We start from the raw sequence: 22680 nt of genomic DNA on the forward strand, positions 1-22680 counted from the left end.
CGCTGACTCACTGCTGGTGCCCAAAGTCGGGGAAAACTAGTCCACTGAGTCAAATCTTCATGCCAAGCTTGGCTTTCTGTGGAAAGGACACATTATACAGGTTAGGTGCGTTATAGCTGTCTATCATCTTACTATAAACAGTGCAAACAAGAGTAGGGGATTTAAAATGAAAGTCTGTCTTCATCGTGAAGCAAGAACCAATTAACATTTAGGTTAACCACTGACAGAGAGACAGTGGTGCTCAGAAGTCATTTTAACTTTCACACTCTCACATTCCCAGTGGAAGTCTGGGGTTTGCTGCCTCCAATGCCTGCCCCGTGATTAACGACCACTGACTGCTATGTTCCCTAACATTAACTGTTCGAGAGACTCTGCAGATCAGTGATAGCGAGTTAGCCATGTCACTTTCACCAGCTACTTCTTCCCTTACGCAACAACTGAGTGAGTAGCTGCAGCAAATTAGTGTTCATTAGTCCTGCAGATGAAAAATGAGACGGAGAAAAAAGCAAGCAGAGCAGTTAAAGTTCAGTTTAATGAGTGCTTTCAGTGTGTGTGTGTGTGTGTGTGTGTGTGTGAGGGAGGCCTGTTTTACCTGCCTTTGTGCTTTCATACACAATATTATGGCCACATGTTAGCTTATCATCTTGAAGTTTGTCATGAGTGGATGAAATGCTGCCTGTTATCAACATGTTTGGTTGCTCTGTTTTTCACAATCCATACTGTCTGTGGATATTTAGCTGAGGTGAAGGTTCAATGTTATTGTGATACTGGAGCTTAAATTGTTCGTTAGCTGCACGGCAACACTGGTGTTGCTGTTTTATTACTTTATCATTATTGTTCCTTGAATCACAAACAGGGGTCAAAGGTGAACTTACGATGCCGGAGGCGTGTTTGGGTTTGACACTGTAGGCAGCCTTCTCCTTGGCCTGTCGGAAGCACTCTTCTGCTGCTTTTAACCTGCAGAGCATACAATGTTAATGAGGATATGAATATAATACACCAGCTTAATGAGTGTCATGGTGGTAATCCATCTGGCTGGTCTTAATTTGGCATTCAAGGTATTTTACCTTTTACTTTTACTTATTTATTTCCAGTAGAACGTTTAGTATGTCTAAGATATACTATAACTAAATCCTCCACACAAGACCTTTAAAACCAAAAGAAAGGAAGAAAGAAGGAAAGAATAACAACAGCAGGTCCTAGATCAGCATGTGTTACTGTACCTCTCCTTGAGAATGGCTTTGTTCTCCCTCTTCCACTGGTCCTTGAAGTCAGAGGAGAACTCATGCCAGATGCAGAAGACGGTGTTGGGTGAGACCTCCTTCTCTCCTGCCTTGGCCTTCACTGAGAAGAACACGGTGAGCTCCAGGAACCTGACAGGATACAAGGATCATAAGTTCACTTACTGGCATTCCCTGTTTTTCCACGAGCAGAGAGACTGGAGCCAAAAGTTCAACTGTGCAGACGTTTCAGTGACGGCACACTCTGAGTAACTGTGAAGACCAGGAGACCTACAGCCTCATTTCCACTGGCCTCTAGACTGTGGAGAAACACGGTGTAATGTGCATGATGTCCCGGCGACACCTGAAAGGACTTTAGAAGCTGTAATTTGAGTTTATGCTGACAAGCATATTTGTCACTTAGTGGAGCCCAAAACTTATAGTGTTGTATGTGGAACTGAAGGGGGCCAAGCAAACAGTAACCACCACAGCTACCGCATAGGTTGACAGACCTGTCAATCAAAACAAACACGGTTAAAAAATATCCCTATAAGAGAAGTGAAGTTCATTTAGACCCAGCAGTAATGAATATATACCACCAATGGACGCAGACGTGCTCATGATTTATGGGCAGGTGATGCAATTTGCATCATGCGTTGTGACTAAGTGGATCCGGAAAGTTTGATTTGAACTTGACTTGGGAAAAGAACTTGTCATATGACATATGCAATGAAGCCCAAATCCCAATGGTGCAGAGTAAAAAAGTCCATTTACTCAAGCACTGTACTTAAGTAAATTTTTTCATTAATGTCGCATTACAATTTTTACTGCTCTACATTTATCTGACAGCTGGAGGTTGAATTGAAATTATTTTACATTTAAAAATGACAAATTTTAATAAATAAAATACAATGCATTGTTCAAGATTAACCGAGTAGTTCCCAATATTTAGGGCTTGTGACCCCTTATATCAAACAGGTGCCTGATGTTAGCTGTTCCACCACAGAGACAGTTCCCCTCAGGACTATATTCATTTTTAGACATTATTGAAATGCAGGACCTGTACTGGTTCTTTTAGTAAAGTCAAGTACTTCTTCCACCACTGCTAGATATAATGAGAAAGAAGAAGAATTCATGACAAACTGTAATGCGCTCACTACTTCAGAATAACTCTTACTTTACCACTCAACAAGTAGGGGAAGCTGTTGCCTGGTTACAACTGAAACCATAAGCCTTCTAGCAGTGAGGCTTCATTTTGACGAGTGCTGATAATAACTCAGCGTGCTGCTAACAGGAAATAATGCACACCCTTTGGATTGTCTGACTCTTGTGTGTCATATGTAAAGCTCACAGCTGTCCTCAGTGATCACTGGTACGAACGCTCTCGGTCATGTGAACAGTTGAAATCAAGCAGAAAAGGGTTCTTACAGTTTGTGAGTGCTGCTGAGCTGAGCCTCCAGGGTCTCCAGTTCACTTTTTGCTAAGAAAGACAGAATAAAATAATCAATCAATACAAAAGATGAAACATCAGAAAGTATTTAGTTTAGATTTGTTGTTGGAAACTGCTGTCCAGCAGTCTGTCCTGTAAGCTTTACACTAACAGATGTCAGACACATGAAAATGTATTTACTCCTTTTTGTGGTTAAACAACTCCTAACATAAAGAGTGATGTTTGACCTCGCTTGCAATGGGATGTGTCCTGTCAGCAAAAAAGATATACAGATGTTTCGTCTATAAGAAAGCCACAAGGTTTTTTTCATCACGGTTGTAATCCATCTATAGTTTTGTCCAACCCCATCATCATCAGCATTAATAGGAAATCTGTGACAGGATGTGAATTCCTCACCCTCCCTTTCTGCCTCCCTACAGCGAGGACACACCACTTCCTGCATTGGTGCTGAACGTTAGCACTGGACATAAATGGTTAGGTGCAGATTTGTCTAATGTGAAAGCATTTCCTCAGGCTAACGGGCTGTGCAGTCAGTTACCTTGTGCAAGGAATTCGTCCATCTTGTCTTTGAAAGGCTGCAAGCTATCCTCATCTGAAACCTTGCACACCTTTTCCACTTCTGATGTACACGCTGATGACATGATAGAGACAAAAATGACAGTCAGCAAATATCATGTAAAATACAGGTAGACAGATAATACAGTATGGTTAATACAGTATATAGTTACCAAGGGTGTGTGTGTGGGTGTGTGTGTGCGTGCATGTGATACCTCTCAAGTCCTTCCTGAGACGAATCAGGTCTTTCTGAAAGTCTTCAAACTTCATCTGTGAAGCCTGGAACAGGTCGTGAGGCTCAGGAAGCGGGTACACACATGTCTCTCTACCAGCATCCTGGTGATGGACAGACAGGCAGACGCACACACACACATTAACAATCAGGACATTTTGAAATCTCTGTTACTCTTTTAGGACCATCACAAACATCTTCCTTAATTTAACGGCTGACAATGTAATAGATACTAGGTGTGAAGCAACACTAGAGGGATGTGGAAATATGCTGGAAAAGAATTTGCATACAGGATGTGTGTATTATGTGTGTTATTAGACAGACTGTGCTTCTTATCTTGGCTTTACTTTTTTGTTTCTAGTAGATCTGAATGAGCTTCGTATTAGAGGAAGACTGACTGAGTTTACAGACAACATAAGCAAAGGACAAAGACAAGAGTCTAAGAGTTACAGTACAGGAGGAAGTATAATAACTGAAAAGCTTACTTCATCGAAGTGCCTGAGGTAGTATGCAACAACATAAGACAGGAGGCTTTTCATGCTGTCCTGCATGTGGAGAAAAGAAAATCAGGAGTGGAGTAGTGTTCCAGTGGTTCACTCCCATGTGAGCGACAGCAAGAGCTGTACACCATTTGAGAGGAAGTGCAGACAGAGACAGGAAACACGAGGAGGAGGAATATGACTTACAGCAAAGGTGTTGCTGTAATACTAGTACTTCTCTGTAATAAAAACACACAGGGAACTATTTTTTCACTATTTAGTGGCACGTCGAGGCCAGCATATTTTCTAGCATATAGGGAAGCCTGTATGGCCCTGCATCACATTTACTCCACTGGAAGGGCACCAAACAGGACAATTTGTCAAGTTTTGTCTATCATAGGGGTATCCAGGAGGCACTATCGCTGCTTTTATTTCCCAGTATGGGAGCAGCAGGGGGCTGCGGTGATCCTCCAAAGTCCACCAGTGACTAGACCACCACCTTTCACATCACTGTCAACAGAGCTGACAGGCACTGTGTCACTGCTTTTACACCAAAAATGTCAAAATACGACATTCAAAAATGTGATTGTAGACAAACTTTATCAGCATTTGCTGGAGCTGCTTAAAGCAAAAGCCCTGTAATTGAAATCTGAGTGAAGCTCTTCATCCAGACGGAACAGTGAATGAATGAAATCTACTACTACTACTGATAAAACTCATGAATTCATGCTGAAGCTCGCCTGCTACCTCACAGTGTAGCTGATGGACGCTAGTTAGCATTAGCTTAATAACATTAGGTCAACCACTGCATGTTCACTGAGGCCTCTTTAGGTGTAACCAACACATACCCCTGACCCTCTCTCTACGGGGGTGTGGGTGTGACGTAGCCACTGATTGTCTTTAAACTGCTATGTCTAGAACTGCTCAGGCTCTTTGGCTCTGCAGGCAAAAACTCTCAGCTTTCCTGATAACAGCTTATCCTAACTACTTCAGATTCACCACCGCACTTCCTCTGGTCCTCAGCAACATACCCGCCAAGTGTGAAGTTGATCGGATTAATGGTTGCTGAGAGATTCAGAGGACAGTCAGAGAGACACACAGACAGACAGAGATGCCCTCCTTTCTGGTTAGATAACGAGCAAAGGAAATTTGTGTTGAGTAAGATTAGTTCATGACTCATAGAACAAAGCACCAAGCAACACTACAAATGAGATAAAGGTGGATGGAAACTGCATATTGTCATGTTTTAAAATGCACAAATCTAACAAAGGGATGTAAGGCCCGAGGTCCAGGGTAAAGGAGCAGCACTTTAACATCTTTCACTCTTTACTCACGCTGCTCTTGACATCTTTGAGCTTGGGCAGGATGTCGAGGGTGAAGCCATCAGCTTGGCCCCTGGTTCGATTACCACCGTTCATGAAGTTACCAAAGGCCAGAATCAGACCTAGAACCCGCTTCACTGTCTCACTGTCCTGCAACACCTGCAGAGGAGACAGAGATGCAAAGTCAGAGTGAGGAGAAATCAGTGTAAGAAATGCTAAAAAGTTTAATCATGTTTAAGAGATGCTTTCCACAGAAGGCAGGCAAATAGTTTTTGGAAACATTCATACCAAATCTCCAGGAGCTATTGTTTGTTTAAACATGAAGGAGAGAGCACCATGTTGCAGATTCAGCCGAAGACTGAAGATAAGATAAGACTTTGATCTCACAATGGAGAAATTCCCTAAATCCAGAGAAGCTGGGTCAGTGTCACCACTGAGAGCTCAGCTCAGTGCTGATACTCCATGTTTGATTCTTGTTTGGTTAAATGTTAAAAACAGCCAGAGAGGTAGTTCTGTGCAGTGATTGTGTGCAGTCTGGCCATCACAGTTAGGTTACCAGTTTTAGCATCATCAGGCCTGTACAGACACTGAGGCTGGTCAAGAAATAGTTCCAGCATGCGAGTTTCCCTGAAACCATAAACTGTGTAAATACAGATTATTAATATTTTGAGAAATACGGATTTCCCAAATTATTAAACCATCACAAAACCACTTATTTAAAAATTAGGTAGATTTCTTTTACAGAATCTGTCTTTACATTAAAGATTCTCAGTCAGCTGTAATCTGACAATAGAAAAATTTAAAGCAAACAATGATATGTTCAAATCATTTCAAGTCTGAGCACTGTGGAGAGGTGTAAAGTCCGAGTGGTGCTGTCACAAGGTTAGATGTAGGTGCATGACGACTGAAAAGTAGCGTAATTAATTCTCTCTTGTTGAGACTCATCTTACAGTACCAACCAAGCCACATTCGCCTCATAATCCCTACAGCCTTCATCCTGTGTTTAGAGTTTGACCCACCTTGCATAACCTCTGCAGTATGTCCAGTTTTCTCATTATGGACGACATGCACTCAGAGAAGCTGGACTGGAAGAGGATGCAGAAGACTCTGCCAGAGAAGTTTGGGATGAGGGAGAGCTGGTAGAGAAATCTGCAACACGAGAGGAGGAACCAGCTGCGTCAGATCGTCTCCACTCAGTCTCTGGTTCTCTTCACAGAACGACACGCAGCATGCACCGTTACGTCTGCTCATTACTAACGGACTACCAGAGGAAGAGCACCAACTCACTGCTCAGGTTTATCCAGAGGTTTGGCGTTCTCCTTGTCTTTTGAGGACTTGATGTGCTTTTCGATCTTGTCCAGCTCTTCCTGTTGTGCTCTCTGAGGGTGAGACACAAAAGACCGACTCCAGCTGTGTCCACATTCACACAGTTCATCCTGAACTCCCCAAGGGGATTCAAACTCAGACAAAAGCTTATTCATCATGGGGATAAAGCAAAGGTAAAGATAATGTCGTCTCTGAAAGGTTATGTATCATGTCTGTGTGTCCAGAGTTTTGACTCTGAGAAAAAAATGTCATTTTCAAAGCTAATAGTGACAATCAGTGGTATTGTGAAGTAGCTTAATCAGTAGCAACTGCAACTGCTGACTGTGTTAGCAAGTCAAACTACAATAGCTAACTTCCTTGTTTTTTTGAGCATCCAGGGTGAGAGAAACATTTTAAACTTTGGGGCTTTCAGGGTCTCAGACCCTGACACGCTCCCAAAGCTCTCGGATTGATTCTGATTCTGTTAAAGTCGAGACAAGTCAGAGAACGTGACTGTGGAGAGTGTGTGTTGCTCACATTTTCATACAGCGCCTGCAGTGTCTCCAGATCAACTACTGTGTTGTCCAAGTTCAGGACGGCTTAAAGACAGAGAGGGAGAGGTCACAGGTCACGACTGCTAATCACTTCATTCAGTAACTACGTTCTCTAATTATGAATTAATTATGAACACTCTGAACTTTCATTCTCACACTTCAGGAAAAAACACATTCATGTGTACTGACTCTCTGCTAAAAGGTTGTGATGACATGCAAAACAAAATATCAGAAACAGAAGCACAGAGCATCACACAGAAACATGTGCATATCGCTCAATCCTGCCAGCCAGCGCGGAAAAAACATACTTTTGCCTTCATGGTAGTTATATGAGGTTCCTTGAGTGGATTTAAAAATTCATTTGAGCAGAATAACTTTACCCTAAATAGGTTCTGACATCTCAATATGAGATGCAATGACTTGTTTTGACAGATAGTGGGCAGCTGTGGCCTAGAGGTTGGAGAAGCGGCTTGTGACCGGAGGGTCGCCGGTTCGATTTCCCCCACCGGACTGGCAGAGAAACTTGGGTGTGGTGGAGTATCCATTAGCCGGCTGATGTGCCTTGAGCAAGGCACTTAACCCCCAAATATGCTCCCCGCCTGATGCGGTAGCCCACTGCTCCTGTGTGTCTCACTGCATGTTGCATGTGCATGTGTGTGTTTCAGTAAATCAGTGATGGGTGAAATGCAGAGAATAATTTCCCAGTTTGGGATCAATAACGTGAATAAAATTAAAAATTAAAAATCTTTTCTCTGGACCTCAGGTGGCATACACCGACCTAAAGTCCTGACGTTCAATGAGCCATATGAACCCTGTTTAACCGTGCGTAAATATAAAGCTATCACAAGTAACTAACGCTAACAAACTCACCATGCTGGATATCTTTCATGTCAAGGTGCAGGGAGGACATGAGGATTCCTACCGCCTGAGAACGCTTGTTGTTTAGGAGCTTCATAACCTGTAAAACACACAAATATGAGGCCACAGTCAAATGCTAACATGTAGCTATGCCACTGCAGCACATCCTGTGTGTCACATGCCATGCTGCTGAGCATCTGAGTTGCTGCATTTTCACTGATATGATACTAAAGTTTACGCTGTAACTGTAAAATGGCTGTCAAACTAATAACAGCTGACAATGACAGATAAATAATATGTATAATTAATGACGGCATAGTAACAGGACTGAAACTCTCAAGGCTGACTGCATAACACATTACGCTCCACGTTATCGTAGTGTAGAAAGGACAAAAATACCCAAAAGGTCAGAAAAATGGACAGAAATCATCCTCTGGGCACCATGAATATCCACAGAAGTTATATATTTTGCAGATACAAATACTGCACAGTGCAATATCTTAAAATATCATACATGATTATGGAAATTCTTCATACTGTATGTATGATATGGAGTCTGTATGTGATAGAAGTATAACATCAATCATACCATATCAACCTTTTGAGAAAGTCATGAAGAAATGAATAGGTTAAAGATCTATGACTGGCTGCTGCCCTTAGAAATGTGTCAGCAGTACTGGTGCACGCAAGCCCACAGACCTGTTTAGCCTTGGACTTGGTGATCGTGTCAGAGAGCGGCTGCTTCTTCTCCTTCACAGCTGTTTTAGAGAACAGCTCTACAAACTCCTCGAAGTCCACGTCAGGCTCCTCAATATTCTCCCACACCAGCGAAGAAGAAACCTCCCTGAGGAACACAAAAGAGGGCAGATGACAGGTGTTCAGCAGTAAAGTACGGTCATCCTCCTGAGTCTTTCTGGCCTCAGAATGGTGTTACAGTTTGCACAGATTTGTATGAAGTGTGAATGGGATCAATAATCAACAGGAAATCTGATAACATCTGATGAACATCATGATGTGCTAAAATCCTTTCTGAGCATTAGAGTACGACACAGTTCACACCGCTTTGCAGAACATAGAACAAGTCTGTGTATTACATCATGTTCTTCCAATCGCATTTAGTCTGAAAATTTAAGGAAACGGCTTGTTCCTCAAGGAATTTGTAACATGCTTTTTGTTCTAATATTCAAAGGGATGTATTTTAGCTCTAATAGGTCCGAGGACTGCGATGCTGGGGGGGTAGGTTTGAGCAGGCTCTGTTCTTTAAACCGTGTGCATGGTTTGACATGTTTTACTCCTTCAAACCAACATTAATCACATCATGGCCCAACGTTTTCTGAAGCACATCACATGACAGAATTCACTTGTCGAAAGTAAATCTTTTTTGCTAAACTTACTTTACCTCATTATCAAGGATGTGGACTTTGAAACAATCTTTAAAACATGTCAGATAGGGGGTGAGTTCAAGTGCAGGGAGGAGGCTCTGAAATGTAAGGTGATCAGAGTTCACAAAAGTAGACATAGACGTGGCTAAAAGGAACTTTTTCTGTTGTCTGGAGCTGTCAGAAATGCTCACCTTTGCATTTAACCAAAACAAACACTGTCTGAGAAAACATGGACAAACTGTTACCTCTTGAGTTAAATGATGAGGCTTTGAGGTTCTATATTTTTCTACTATTAATCAAATCCCATGTGCAGACCAAAACCAACAATCATCGTATCCTGCGGAAGTATTGTCAAAGCCTAGTACAGTATACTACACTATACTACAGCAAACTACTAGAAACACATCAGTGACGCTGCTGCACTCTGTGACATGTGTCTTCATTACCATTAACACACACACTGTAGTCTATTTTGGCCCAGTCCTGCAAACACCATCCTACTACCCCAAATATTCACTGGAGGATTAATCCACTGCTCAAAATAGTCCCCAACAAATGCACTATTTCCTCCTGTTTGCAACGAACGACCAAACAACCAGCTGTTTTAGGAATCAGCCTTGAGCCTTTTTTTTTTTTTTTAATGAAACTACATTTGTGAGGTGTTTGTGAAGATGTAAGTCTTCAGCAGGTCAAAAAATATCAAGAGACAGATTAAAACATTGTCACTTTGGGTCTGCACATGGGAATTGTTGAAAATAAGAAAAATATAGAATAATGCCAACCTTATGTTTTAGGTTATCATGTCTACAGGTGTTTTTAGTCAACACCATTAAAGATTTAAGCACCAAACTCAGATCAGATCAGACCCGGTCTTTGAACTGCAGCCTTCTGTTGCATCAGATGTTTTCACAATTTCCTCCACTATGAAGAATCATGTTTGGGCTCAAAATATGAGTAACTTTAACCAATCAGCACCATCATCTTGAGCTATCTCAGCTACAGCATCTTTACTTTTTGCTGTGCAGCTGGATCCTGGTCCAGTAGAGGGGCTTCATGGGTCTGGGAGGCTCCACCACAGCCTTCCTGGGTGGTTTCTCCTGGGTCAGACCCAGAGCGTAGAGCCCCAGTGGCAAAGGAGGAGGCAGGGAGCCCAGAGCCCCTGGAGGAGCTGGAGGAACACAGATGGCTCCTGGTGGAGGAAGTCCACAGCCTGGAGGTGGTGGTGGTGGTGGTGGTGGTGGAGGTGGGCCTCCCATTCCTGGCAATGGAGGAGGAGGTGGAGCAATGCCACCAGGGAGAGGAGGAGGAGGTGGTGGGGGTGGAGCAAGGCCGCCAGGAAGCGGAGGAGGAGGAGGAGGTGGAGCAATGCCACCAGGGAGAGGAGGAGGAGGAGGTGGGGGTGGGGCAATGCCACCAGGAAGTGGTGGAGGTGGCGGGGGTGGAGGTGGAAGAACTGCTGAACCAGGAGGTAATGGTGGTGGAGGAGGAGGAGCTGACATTGACCCCCCTGGTAATGGTGGTGGAGGAGGTGGTGGTGGAGGAGGAGGTGCCACAGTCTGTCCTGGCACAAGATGAGCAGGCACTGCTCCTCCTGGAAGGGGTGGTGGAGGCGGAGGAGGCTGCAGCTGACATGAACACTGGAAGCCATCCTGCCTGGGTGGAGGCTGCAGGAAGCCGTTCGCTTCGCCCGGCTCACTACAAGGCACTTTGAACTTAAAGCTGTCATCCATGGGGGAGGTCTGCACTGACTTGGCCTCCAGGCAGCCCAGAGCATGAGCCGTTTCAGTCTGCAGGTGAGCATCACACACCACCCTCAGCAGGCTCTCCTCTCCACCACACTCCCTGTCTGTGGTGGAGGGGGTGGCTTTCATACTGTCTCTGTCCAGCAGAGGGGGCTGTCGCTCCAGCTCAGCAATCTTAGTCCTGAGGTCTTCTATGGTCTGTTCCAGCTGTTGGATGACGTTGACGTGTTTTTCTTTCAGTTTTGTTGAAGGAAGGACACATTCCTCCTGCAAATAAAAAAAAGTGATGAGCTATGGCAAAAAAATGAGAGAAGCGTTCTTTTTAGGAAAATGTGCTTTTGGAATCAGCAAATGAAGAATCGCTTCCTCTAAGAAATGATCACTGACCTCATGAGCCAAATAAAGCCACAGAGGATACAGGCTATAGAAAAATACAGGATGAATGTCTACAACACAAACCTACGACAGAGCACTGGGGGCTACTCTTCTATGGAGAAAATTGAGAATTTGGGAGTAGATTCATAATGTTTGAAGGGAAAAAAGCTGAGTGCTAGCCAGCTAAACTCAGGTTGGTGAAGGTGATAGACATGCTCGGCTTCTGTGTACACTGTAGACACCATGAAGTAGTTCAGGGAAAAACTATGACACTGTTCTGTTTTAGGATCATGTTGTAGCACAACTAATGGTGGGAGATCTCAAGGGCTGCACAAACTGTTGCACAAAATTGTACAGACTTGACTTTGTCCTCTGTGTACTCTGTTTTCTGCTGACATTTTGCTGAAAATAACTTGAGGTAGAGTTGAGAAAATGAAAGCGACTGACCTCTTGGCTCTCCTGTTGTTGCCTCAAACCTACGATGGCTGCATGGTGTTCTGAGCAAACAGACACATCAGCAGGTCAGCACAACACAGCACAGTGGAGACACTTTTCACAACGTGCACAAGATATTACATAGGTTGATCAAATTTCCGTACAGTTTACATGCCGGTCAGGCATCACATTGATCGATTGGTGGGCATCTGACTCACTACCAGTATGTCCCAGTGATACTGCCAACAGCCAGTTACCATAAGCATCATATTCACCTTTTCACTGGGTCAAAAGAAATTGTAACTGTCTCTTTAAAAGTTTATCAGGGGACAGTAAGTTACTCTTTAAGATGGTGATTAAATGTGATCCAGTAAAACACAGTTAGCCTACACACTAGAGTTTGTGACATACAATGCAGTGCTGGCTCTGATGTGTCGATGCATGGATTACATTTATATTAATGTGCGTTTGAAAATCCAAATACAGTGGACAGTGTGGCTGAGGGCATGCTACATACAGAAACGCATGGCTGAAAATATCTGCCAGCTCACATCTCAAACGACAAAATACAATATCCAAGTTACAGCAGCATGGTTGCTCTGTGAACTTAAGCTTTTGAGGCTGAGTGCAGTGAAGGGTACATAAATGATTTTATTGAGTGAGTCTAAACCAGCTTTGCTTCATTGAGGGTAACTAATTTATTATTGTTGCTATTCTGACAAATACAGACTTTAGATGAGACAAAACAAAAAAAAAAATATGATGAACTAATGCGGCTTCATCATATTGAAGCTAACTGCAAGTGAAAACACAAGCACATGTTTCATTTGGAGGCGCACGTGGGTTTGGCCAATGTATTTGAATATAATTTGAGTAACGTTTTGCATATTCAGCACTTCATATATGCTGCACACCTCAAGCTATACCCTTTCAAAGTTGTTCTGAATGTTCACCAGCCTGAAGTCTTCGTCACTGCGTTGACCCTGCAGAATGTCTCACACTTTTACACAAAGTAAAAGAGCTTCATATGTATTTGGAGAAGCCTATGTGCACATCTGCACAAATAAAGCCACTAAAACAGCGCAGCAATTGTGCTAAAACAGATTGGACAAAGTATAAACTAGAGTTAGGGGCCAAAGCGGAAACCAACACTGCTGGTTACATCACCAGCTGGGACCCTCCACCCACCATGGAGATGATATCAAACAGGCAGCCTGAGGCCTAACAACATGCCAATGTGCCAGTGTTTGCAAATTCTCCCACAATATACAGAAATGATGACTCACCTTGATTGTCCTCTAAAAACGGCAAAACAAGAAGATGGGGAACCCCCAGTCAGATGAAGATAGGAAAACAGGAAAAAGGATAAGAAAGAAAGATAAAGGTCAGGGTCTTTGCATGAACCTGAATGGAGATCAGGCATCAGTGAGTTTTAAACACATGGCTATTCAAGCTTTGACACCAGTAATAACACTCCCTCTCCTACCAGCCAACACTCTGCCTTTTCACCTCCCTGCTGTATGTTCTACTTCCCCTTTTAGACACTGAGAGACTGAAAACAAGGTAATATACATCTCCAGAGTGAAAGAAAACACACTCTGTAAATAGACATACAGAGTAAAAGACTATGCCACCAAGAATCTCATAAACCTGATCAACACATTTATGTTGTGGAAATGTTTTGGTTTTTTTATGGTTAGAAAAGAATATATGATGTTTATTATGCTTTCAAAGAGTGAGATAAGATGGTCAATACAAATCTCAGCTTGTGGAGCTCAAGACGTTGCATGTGACAGGTGGATAGAAACACTGTTAACTAACTTCTCCTATAACCACAAACTTTGATTTTTACACTTCTGTAAAGAAATCAGATACAACAACTTGATTAATAAACTATAGAGCTGTTGAACTTTGACCAACTGAAGAATAAAGGACAACTCAGGAACAAACAGGACACAAGTTTTCCAACGATTAGGGCTTAACCTGTTAGACCTCTAACATAAAGTATACTGTAATATGCTGTATGTTAGTGTTAACTCACAAATGAAAAGTGGGGACAGCACTGGTCAAAAAAGGATCAGTGGATACAGATTTTGAAGAAATCTCAAAGGGTTATCCCTTTTAAAGTCATAAATGTCCCATTCATGGCAATTATTTACTGACAGCAGAGAGACAGCTACAGATTAGAAAAAAAGCAGAGCAGAGCAGATGTTGTTCTCACCTGCCTCTGTGGGTTTGAGTCCAGTCCTACTGTCTCCGCCTGGCCTGGCTGGAGGCCAGGGGCCCTTCAGCTGCCCAGGTAGCTTCCCCTCAAGAGGATCCAGGGAGTGAGTTGGCTGATTGACTGCTGCCCATGTATACAGCTGGTCATGCTGGAGAAAAAATGAGAATAAAGTTTAAACACAAATCCTCGTGAATTGGCCTCCATTAACTTATAATAACAAACAATGTGTGCATGAAGGCGGGGAAACACGTGACGTGTTTGACTACATACATCAAACTTGGCTGACGCTGTGGAGGTGAGCTGGGCGGTGCTGCCTCCCAGCTGCTCCCTGAAGCAGTCAGTGAAAGGCAGCAGGAGACCCATGGCCAGGATCCTGGAGCAGAGCCTCTCAGCCTCCTCCGGCTCCTCCTGCTGCTGCTGCAGGAACAGCTTCTCCAGGAGAGTTCGACCTGGACGGCCAGTGATGAAAACAAAGGCTTCAGTGCATGCTTGTTTTAGTGGCATCCTGGGAACCACAAGTCCTTAGGCATAGTAAAACCGATTGATTCATTCAATCATTACAAACAAAGTAAGTCCCACTATGAGCTCAAGATTTTACGGTTTGACTTTTCCAGTTTGAATCCTGCAAAACTTAATTTTAAAATGGAAAACCTTCCCTCTAAGATCATGCTTACGGTGTCTCTGCCTGCTTTCATTTAGGATGCACCAGCTCAAGTTATGATATTATCTAACAGGCAGACACATCTTCTCCTGAAATGATTAGAAAAACTCTTTGGAAATGCACACTCAGTAATTGTGGGTAAAATTAAGACCCCATAACAAATTAGAGATGCTTTTGGCCTCCAGTCATTGAGATAATTGCAAAGAATGATATTTTTCTTTAGTTTTTATTGTTTGTTTCTCTTTGTGTGTGCCCGTTACGTCTCTACTCTCTTTGTAGTTGATCCACCTCTGCTGGAGATTGGGACTGTTTTAGCTCATTAATAGCAAGAAGTCACATCATCCATGTATAGCACATATGTTTTGTAGTTAAAGGGCTAAAACATGTAACATTCATCATGTACACTGGTCCTCTTTCAGTCACTGAGCCTCATCACTGCACGCATTACATTCAGAAATGTCTGTATTAACTCACTCAGTTGTATTTGTAGTTAGTTTCATTCTTTATTAGAAGTGATAGCAATAAATGTTGATACAAATGAAGTCCCTGAGCTTTTGGTCTCTGTATGCATCTGGTTTCCATGGCAACTATGAAATTATATCACTAGACAAACAGTCAAAGTGGTTTGCGTAAGCTATAAAACTATATTTCCCCAAACTGAGCTAAATCTTCTAATATTCTCAAATCAAATCAAATCAAATCAAATCAAATGGGGCCCCATGTTTGAGGAAGTTAGTGTCTCTGCATGGACGAGCTCAGCTCAGACATTTCTCAGGACATTTCATGGTTTGAAATGCAAAAAAATATCATATTATTATCAGTGACGATAATGGAAGAAGCCTTATTTAGGAGTAGGTCTGTTGTTATATGTGTATTAGATCATGTCGACAAACACTTTCTGAGAGTGAAACTAAAGATCAGCGTTCTCTGCTGGATTTCTTCAGGCTCTCATTAGTTTCACTGTCAAACAGATTCTGTATATGATCATTCAGACTGACTGAGGTCTTTAAGCTTCATGACTGAGAGTCTGCAGTAAAATGTTTGGCTGCCTGCTACGATGTATGAACTGACTATTCTACAATGACCCCCCCTCTATATAAGTAGCTTCACCAGAGCTGAGCACCCAGAAATCACTTTTCACTGACCCACAAGTTGAACAGAGACATTTGTGTCATCAGTGGAATTTTTCCGCCAGATACACGTTACAATATCTGTGTTAACTGAACTCATCAGCATTAACCCACGGCTAGAGAGAGCAGAGCCAGCAGGTAGATGTTCAAACCAGGAGACACATTTTATTGGCCACCACACGTAGAGACAAGACTGCTGTTGTTTTTCAACAAACAACAAATGAATCAGATGTACTGAATCTTAATTCATGATACACAGTGTTCTAATTCATATAGAATAAATGAAGGATGTGTTTCATGGTTAAAGTAAGGTTTTATATTCAAAAGACAGATTTCCACTCAGTTTTCTTAACAGATGACTGTCCTCCTCCTCCAACACGTTTCCCACTCTGTGACATGACAAAGATGAATTTCTGTGCTCACAGCAGTTTAACAGGGCAGGGAGATGGAGGACATGAGGAGTCAGATGGAAGAAAAGTTGAGGACCACAGCAAAGATCATGGTCCTAAAGCAGAGAGAGAAAAAGCTGCCCATCACTGAAGGCTACCACAGAAAGTTAAAGGCCGACCTCCAGAGGAGGGAAGAGGACGTCAGCTTTCTTCAACACCATCTGAAACGCAGGCAGCTCTGAAACAGAGCCAACTGACAAGATACAACTCCAGAAACAGCCATCAGAGAGAGACCAGAGCCCCCAGGAAGAGCTCTCACACGGACTGGTAACATCCAGAAAGGAGAGCAGCAGGGGAACGAGGAAAAGCTGGAGCTGGAGGCGATGATGAAACTACCAGGAGGCAGACATGAAGGAAGGCATCCATCTCCTCAAACAGGAAAACGTGCAGCTTCAGGTTCGCTGCTTCAGCTCCTCCTCTGGGTTCTAACAACTTCTTTTAGAAGCCTGCAGACTTTTGGAAGTGAAACAAAACCCTGCTGTCTTTCTTCTGGAGCTGGTCTCTTCATTCATAAAAACGAACCCCCTCCAACCCTCCATCCTCCCTTTATTTCCCCTCCCTTCCTATATTTGTTGTAAACAGCCTACTAAACATTGTAAACCATATATATTATCTTATATGTCTTTGTGAACAGATGCAGAATATAAATACAATAACATCACATTATGTTGCAGCTATGGCTGTTATGTTGTGTAAAGTACCGTTTGTCAGTTTCTCATCATGAATCACTGTTTCTGAATGAACGTGTGATTCTGTGGTACATCGGTGAAGAGTACTCTGCAGACTGAAGAGCAGTGGTGAACCTGTGACGGACGGGGTGACCAGCGTCATATGACAAACACTGACAGATGCTTATTAGGAACTGTACAAAAGTGCTCTGTGTTTCTTTCTTTTTGCTGAAGGGAGACTGATTTTGATTTATTAAATCTCAACACTGACATGATGTGACAGCATGTTAGCAAACAGCTGCTCATTTACACGTCCAGCATGGCGAAACAACAGTTCAATCTGCAGAGTCTGCTGGCTTTATGGAGCTGCACAGACAGTCCCAGCTCATTGTATCTGTCCAGGCCACAACTTGACTGCTTTAGTTCAGTCTCACCACTCTCATAGAGTCACTTCCAGCAGTAACAGGCAGGTGTTTTCAGCCAAAACAGAAGAGAGGCACAGTGAGAGAGCAGCTGGTGGCAGCTGCAGAGCCAGATATTTCTCACAGGAGTTGGTGAAGACCTCAAATATATGACGTTTAAAAGAGCGACCCACTGATTTAACACTCCAGTCCTGTAACGCTGTCAGACGCACGGTGGACAGGAGCTGGTGGAGACAAAAACCAGAGCTAGAAGAGTGAATACCAGTCCAGAGCTGGGTTTCTTCAATCCTCTCACCCAGTGGATGGAAACCCAGCTCCTTATATACACAACATTTAAATGACTGCTCCGGTCATGTATCACTGCTTTCACTTTACACTTCCAGACTCACAACAGACAGTTTTTAAAAAGAATAAAAATCAAAGAAGCAGAACCAGAGATAGCATCTCTTTTATTCCATACGTTCTTCCTTCTTGTCAAACCCTGGTGTCTACGTTACCCACAATGCAAACTGATCCCCGACATTCGGTCTGAGGTTCGGGTATGTTGTGCTGCAGCAGCTAGTGTAGCCTCAAGCAGATTCGGAAGTTGCAGGCAAGTGACATCACTCCAGAGACACTAAAGACTTTACACAACATTTTACTCTCCAACACCTGCAAACATTAAATCTGTGGAGTTCACTTTAAGAAATTAACTCCCTGCTGACAGAATACTTGATGTGTGATATGGCGGCAGTAGGGATTGATAGTGAGATGTAACTCATGATCAGCTGTAAACTGGGGTTTTAGACTGACAGACATGTGCATGTGTTCTCTGAACTTTTACCTGATTAAACACCCCCCCCGACCCCTCAAAGACAATGTGTTCCAACCTTCCAGCCCTGATAGAAAAGCCCAGAACTGTACAGCAATCTGCCGCCATTCATAAATTCAAATGCATTTAAAGATGACTAAATCCTGCTTCTTGAGATGATGGATGTAAAACAAGGATATGACTGTGAAGCAGACAACGATCAATGAAAAAAAGGTTGAGCTTGTCTCCAACTAAAAATACCCTAATGCATTTATTGATAGCAAACTGCTGCGCAAATGCTACCAGCAGCATGCCAAAGCTCATGGACTCATGGACAGACTCACACCTGCCCTGCATTGATCTGATATTGAATGAAGCTCTAAAGTTCATCCTCTTGCATGTCTAGGCCTGTGGTTTGTTTCTCATACCATGCAGCCCTCACTTCTCTGCTGCATGATCACTCATAATTTCCCAGCTGTTCTCATCAGCTGGTCACATCTGTCCATTATCTTAGCGACACACCGTCATTGTTAGTATATGATCTACAACACCTATCAAACATAGTCTGAATTGAAAGTGAGACTGGTCTGTACTGACCTGTGAAGATATCCTGAAAGCCGCAGGTAGCAACCTGTCCACAGGAGGATCTCCTGGTAGCACAAATGGGTTGGCTTCCTCCTCCTCTGTAGCCCATCAGATATTCTCGTGACCCCCCAGAGCCTCCTCCATCCTCCTCTCTGCTCCTCAGCCTCCTCTCCAGCTCCTCCGTCCAGTCGGCCGAGCGACTCAGAGGCCCGGCGAGGCTCCGAGAGCGCTGCCTACGGACTTGGTGACCCTCAGCCATCGTCCTGTCAACATTTACATTTCCAGTTAGCTTTACTTTGAAAGTAGCTCGATTACTTAGATCACAATATAACGATAAAAGAAGAATACAATAAACCAGTGCTCTTGCATTTTCTACCCTTTTCAGTATTAGTCTTGTACTTTTAATGCAGAATATTTTTCAAAGGATGCTGTGCTGTTTCAGATTTGTGTTTTTGTTTTCATTCCTTTACAAAAAAATACAAATCCTTACTGCTGTTGAAGATATGTTATTATTATTTTTACAGTGCAACTGGAGGGGGCATTGCTTTGAAAAGCCTGCACTGCATTTTCACACAATTATGTTGCTTTGACAACAACAAAAGCATCATGCCAACTGTGATGGAATTCATGTCACACAGATGTTTTGTCTTTGCAAGTTTATTTTCTCACTTTGTGGAGCTTAATGAAACCAAATGGTAATGAAACCAAAAGTAATGAAATCCAAGACATTACTGCATGCTTTGATATGGACAGGTATATGCATCTGGCTTCGTCTGTCTGTCACTGATACATTTCTGTTCCATGACAGCACATCTACAGGGAGAGCTGCACACTCGGGCAATATTCTCTCTCAGGCTATGTCTCTGATGGATTTTAAAACTTCTTTTGCTGTTCAAGCATTCATTAGTGGCCATCATGAACATTAGGGATCGTTGCCCCTGCTTGTCACAGTGAATCCTCTGATACATGTCACATCAGTTTCATTATGTAATGCTATTAGAAAGTGAATCCTGCTGCCTATTTTCTAATATCCAACAGTGACCAAGCACTGAGTGACAGTGCTTATTCAGACATGAGACTATGTTGAACTGCCATCAGATTAAGGTAAAGGGATGAATGTCAGTTTTTGGTAAATAGAATAACTCATGTGAAACACTGTGGATATTTTCACATTCTGAAGTGGTGTGCATGGGGCTGTATCAAGAGCAATACTCAGAATACTATCTAAATACCTCTTTAAAACACATCCAACAGTGTGTTTGTTTATATACAATATTTGGTGGGGTTACAGATGACATCAGAAAAGCCCTGTTCAAGACTGGAACACCCACCGTATGAAAACCAGTGTAACACTGGTCCCAGCTGCTACTATATCAGATTTGAGCGTTGATTGCCGCACCAAGTGATTCATCCTCATCCTCAAAGCACTTCTTAGCTAAAAGTGAAATACTGTTTAAGAATATTAACAAGAAAACATATCAAATCTCTGTGTTGCCTTATAGCAAATTTCTAACAGCACTGTAGAAATATTAACGTCCTTTAAAAGCAAAAGTAGAACATTGCTGCTCGTTTATATCTGTGACTTTTACCTGGAGGATCAACTGGTCAACAGATCAAATGGTCAGGATAGAGACCTGAGACCTTTATTGTGTCATTTATCATGTAAGTAGTGGTCAAAAACATATTTAAGATTCAGATGTGAACCAGGCAATGACATCACAGAAGTCACAGAGCTAACATTAGCTACATCTGATTAAATCTGCCAGCAACAGTAATAATTTAAGTTACCAAAATAGATGGTCACTGAACAGAAATGCTGACCTTTTTTTGTCCATTTGGACGGTGTCTCTTAGTTTGACTAACTGGGGGTTTGTTTACAACGTGTCAGATCATCAGGCTCATCAGGCTTGTTGCCATGTTTGACTTCTTTTTAGCAACACCACATCCTCAGACCTCATCTTGGTGACTGTCTACCAGTAAGAGTGACGCCCAAAATGATGTAAATAAGTCCCAAGTTGTAGTAAACTGCAATTTACCTTCATTCACACAAACTGAATCCACTTTGTCTGCAACCCTGATTAACATCACACCATCATACATGCTGTCAGACTGTCATGTCGAAGGCAAAACAAAAGCTTTCAAATCATAATAAACATGCTGCAACACCACAGGTACCTGTGGAGGTGATGGTGGGCTCTGCGCGGGGACAAGGGACTGTGGGAGGGGGACAGGGCCGGGGACTGTCCAGGGGAGCTGAGCTGTCTGGTGGTGGTCTTGATGTAGGAGGGGAAGATGGGAGGGTAGGGCTTCACCACGGGGCTAGAGGAGTTGGATGAGTGGGCGGACCTGAGGAGTCGTTTGGCCAATGTGGGGCTCTCCTGGGGAGGCAGTGGGGAGAAGCACACACTGCTCCTCCTGCTGCACTGCTGATTGGAGGGGGAGGCCCTGGTGCTGGCTGCAGCGGAGAGGTTGGATTCGGATTCAGCACTCAGGCAGTCCTCGAGGGACTCTGCGCTGGTACCCGAGCCCAACTGACCCTCGCCTTCTCCAAACACAGTCCCTGAGCTCAGCCCCTCAGTGGGTTCAGGACTTCTGTTGTGGCTGTCTGTGGGTGGAGGACTGAGATTTACATCCACCTCAGGCTCTCTGTCACGCTCCTGTCGGGGGTCACCTCCTGCTTCCTCCTTTTCCCCTGGGGTTTTCCCATGACTGTCAAATGTGAGCTCAGGGAAGCTGTTACCACTGGTTGTCATGGTAACCGGGCTGACTGCTGCCCCCCCAGCAGTAGCCATGGTGACGGCTGTATGAGGGGGCTGCTGCAGCCAAGCATGCTGGTCTTTTGTGCCTGTGGCAACACAAAGAGAGGCTTCTGTCTCCCTCTCCCACTGCCCCTTCCCATTTAGCTCCGGATGCTCCACCTCCTCCTTTTCTCTCTCCTCCTCCCTCTCGGGCACCTCAGTGTGGAGGGGGATGTGTGGTGTTGGCGGCTGCTCCATGTGCTTGACAGAGCCAGAGAGAGTTCCTGTCTCCAGGAATGACAGGGCATCGGACCCCAGTTCTAATTCTGGGGTCAGGTCAAGCATCTCAGGAGGACTTGATTTAACTACCCCATTACTCTGCTTCTTCCTCCCCTCTCCTCCTCCCCAGCTCAAATCCTTGTCTCCCCCCTTCTCTGCTTCCACAATTGAGTTAACTCCCCCATGCTGCTGGTGCTGGAGCCTTATGGCGAGCTGGATGTCCGCTAGCAAATCCTCGTGGTCAGCTGCTGAGTGGAAGCTGTAGATGTCTGTGTCGGACCCCGAGCTCCCCCCCTTCTGCCCTCCATCCTCTGTGGGAGACGTCGCTGCTGTCGAGGCTTTCCGCTGCATCTCCTGCCTCTGCGCTCCTCCACTTCCATCCATCCTGCCTTGCTCCAGTTTCTTTTTCTTCTCGTGGTGAGCAGCCTCGGTGTCCGACTGTCCGAGCTCATCTGCAGACATTTCGGGTGTTTTTGTGCCGTCCGGCTCGTCATGTTGAGATGCTAAGACGTCTTCCTTTGAGCCTGTTATTGATGAACATGCGTCTCCCTTCCCTTTCAGATTGCCCTTTCTCTTCCGGATGGAGAAAACAGAGGACTTGGACTCAGATTTGTTTTTCTTCTTTCCTGGTCCTGTGCCTTGCGTGCCCCCTCCTCCTCCTCCTCCACTGCTGCCTGCTCCTTTACCTCCATGCTTACCGAGTTTCTTTCCTCCCTTTTTTGTCGTGTCCCCTCCTCCCTCTCTCCATCCTTCATCCAGTGAAGGGTAGCTTCCATTACCCGATGCCGCTGCAGCTTTTTTTTGCTTAGCCTCCTGGTTGCCCAT

General features: G+C 43.8%; 1 protein-coding gene across 1 annotated transcript; it reads right to left on the reverse strand.

Annotated features, from left to right (window-relative positions):
- Positions 1–49: 49 nt before the first annotated feature.
- On the reverse strand, positions 50–22680 carry fmn2b (formin 2b). Its single transcript, XM_041963146.1, has 20 exons — positions 21014–22680; positions 18851–19101; positions 14404–14582; positions 14131–14281; positions 13196–13207; positions 11922–11971; positions 10369–11366; positions 8675–8819; positions 7988–8075; positions 7101–7162; positions 6546–6637; positions 6278–6407; positions 5271–5417; positions 3943–4002; positions 3441–3561; positions 3209–3301; positions 2649–2700; positions 1224–1373; positions 876–957; positions 50–76 (listed from the first exon to the last, which is right to left on the reverse strand). Exons 1-20 carry the CDS (start codon positions 22678–22680, stop codon positions 50–52), a joined length of 4557 nt encoding a protein of 1518 aa, XP_041819080.1.

This window comes from Chelmon rostratus, chromosome 21 (assembly GCF_017976325.1).
Source record: "Chelmon rostratus isolate fCheRos1 chromosome 21, fCheRos1.pri, whole genome shotgun sequence".
Classification (NCBI taxonomy): domain Eukaryota; kingdom Metazoa; phylum Chordata; class Actinopteri; order Chaetodontiformes; family Chaetodontidae; genus Chelmon; species Chelmon rostratus.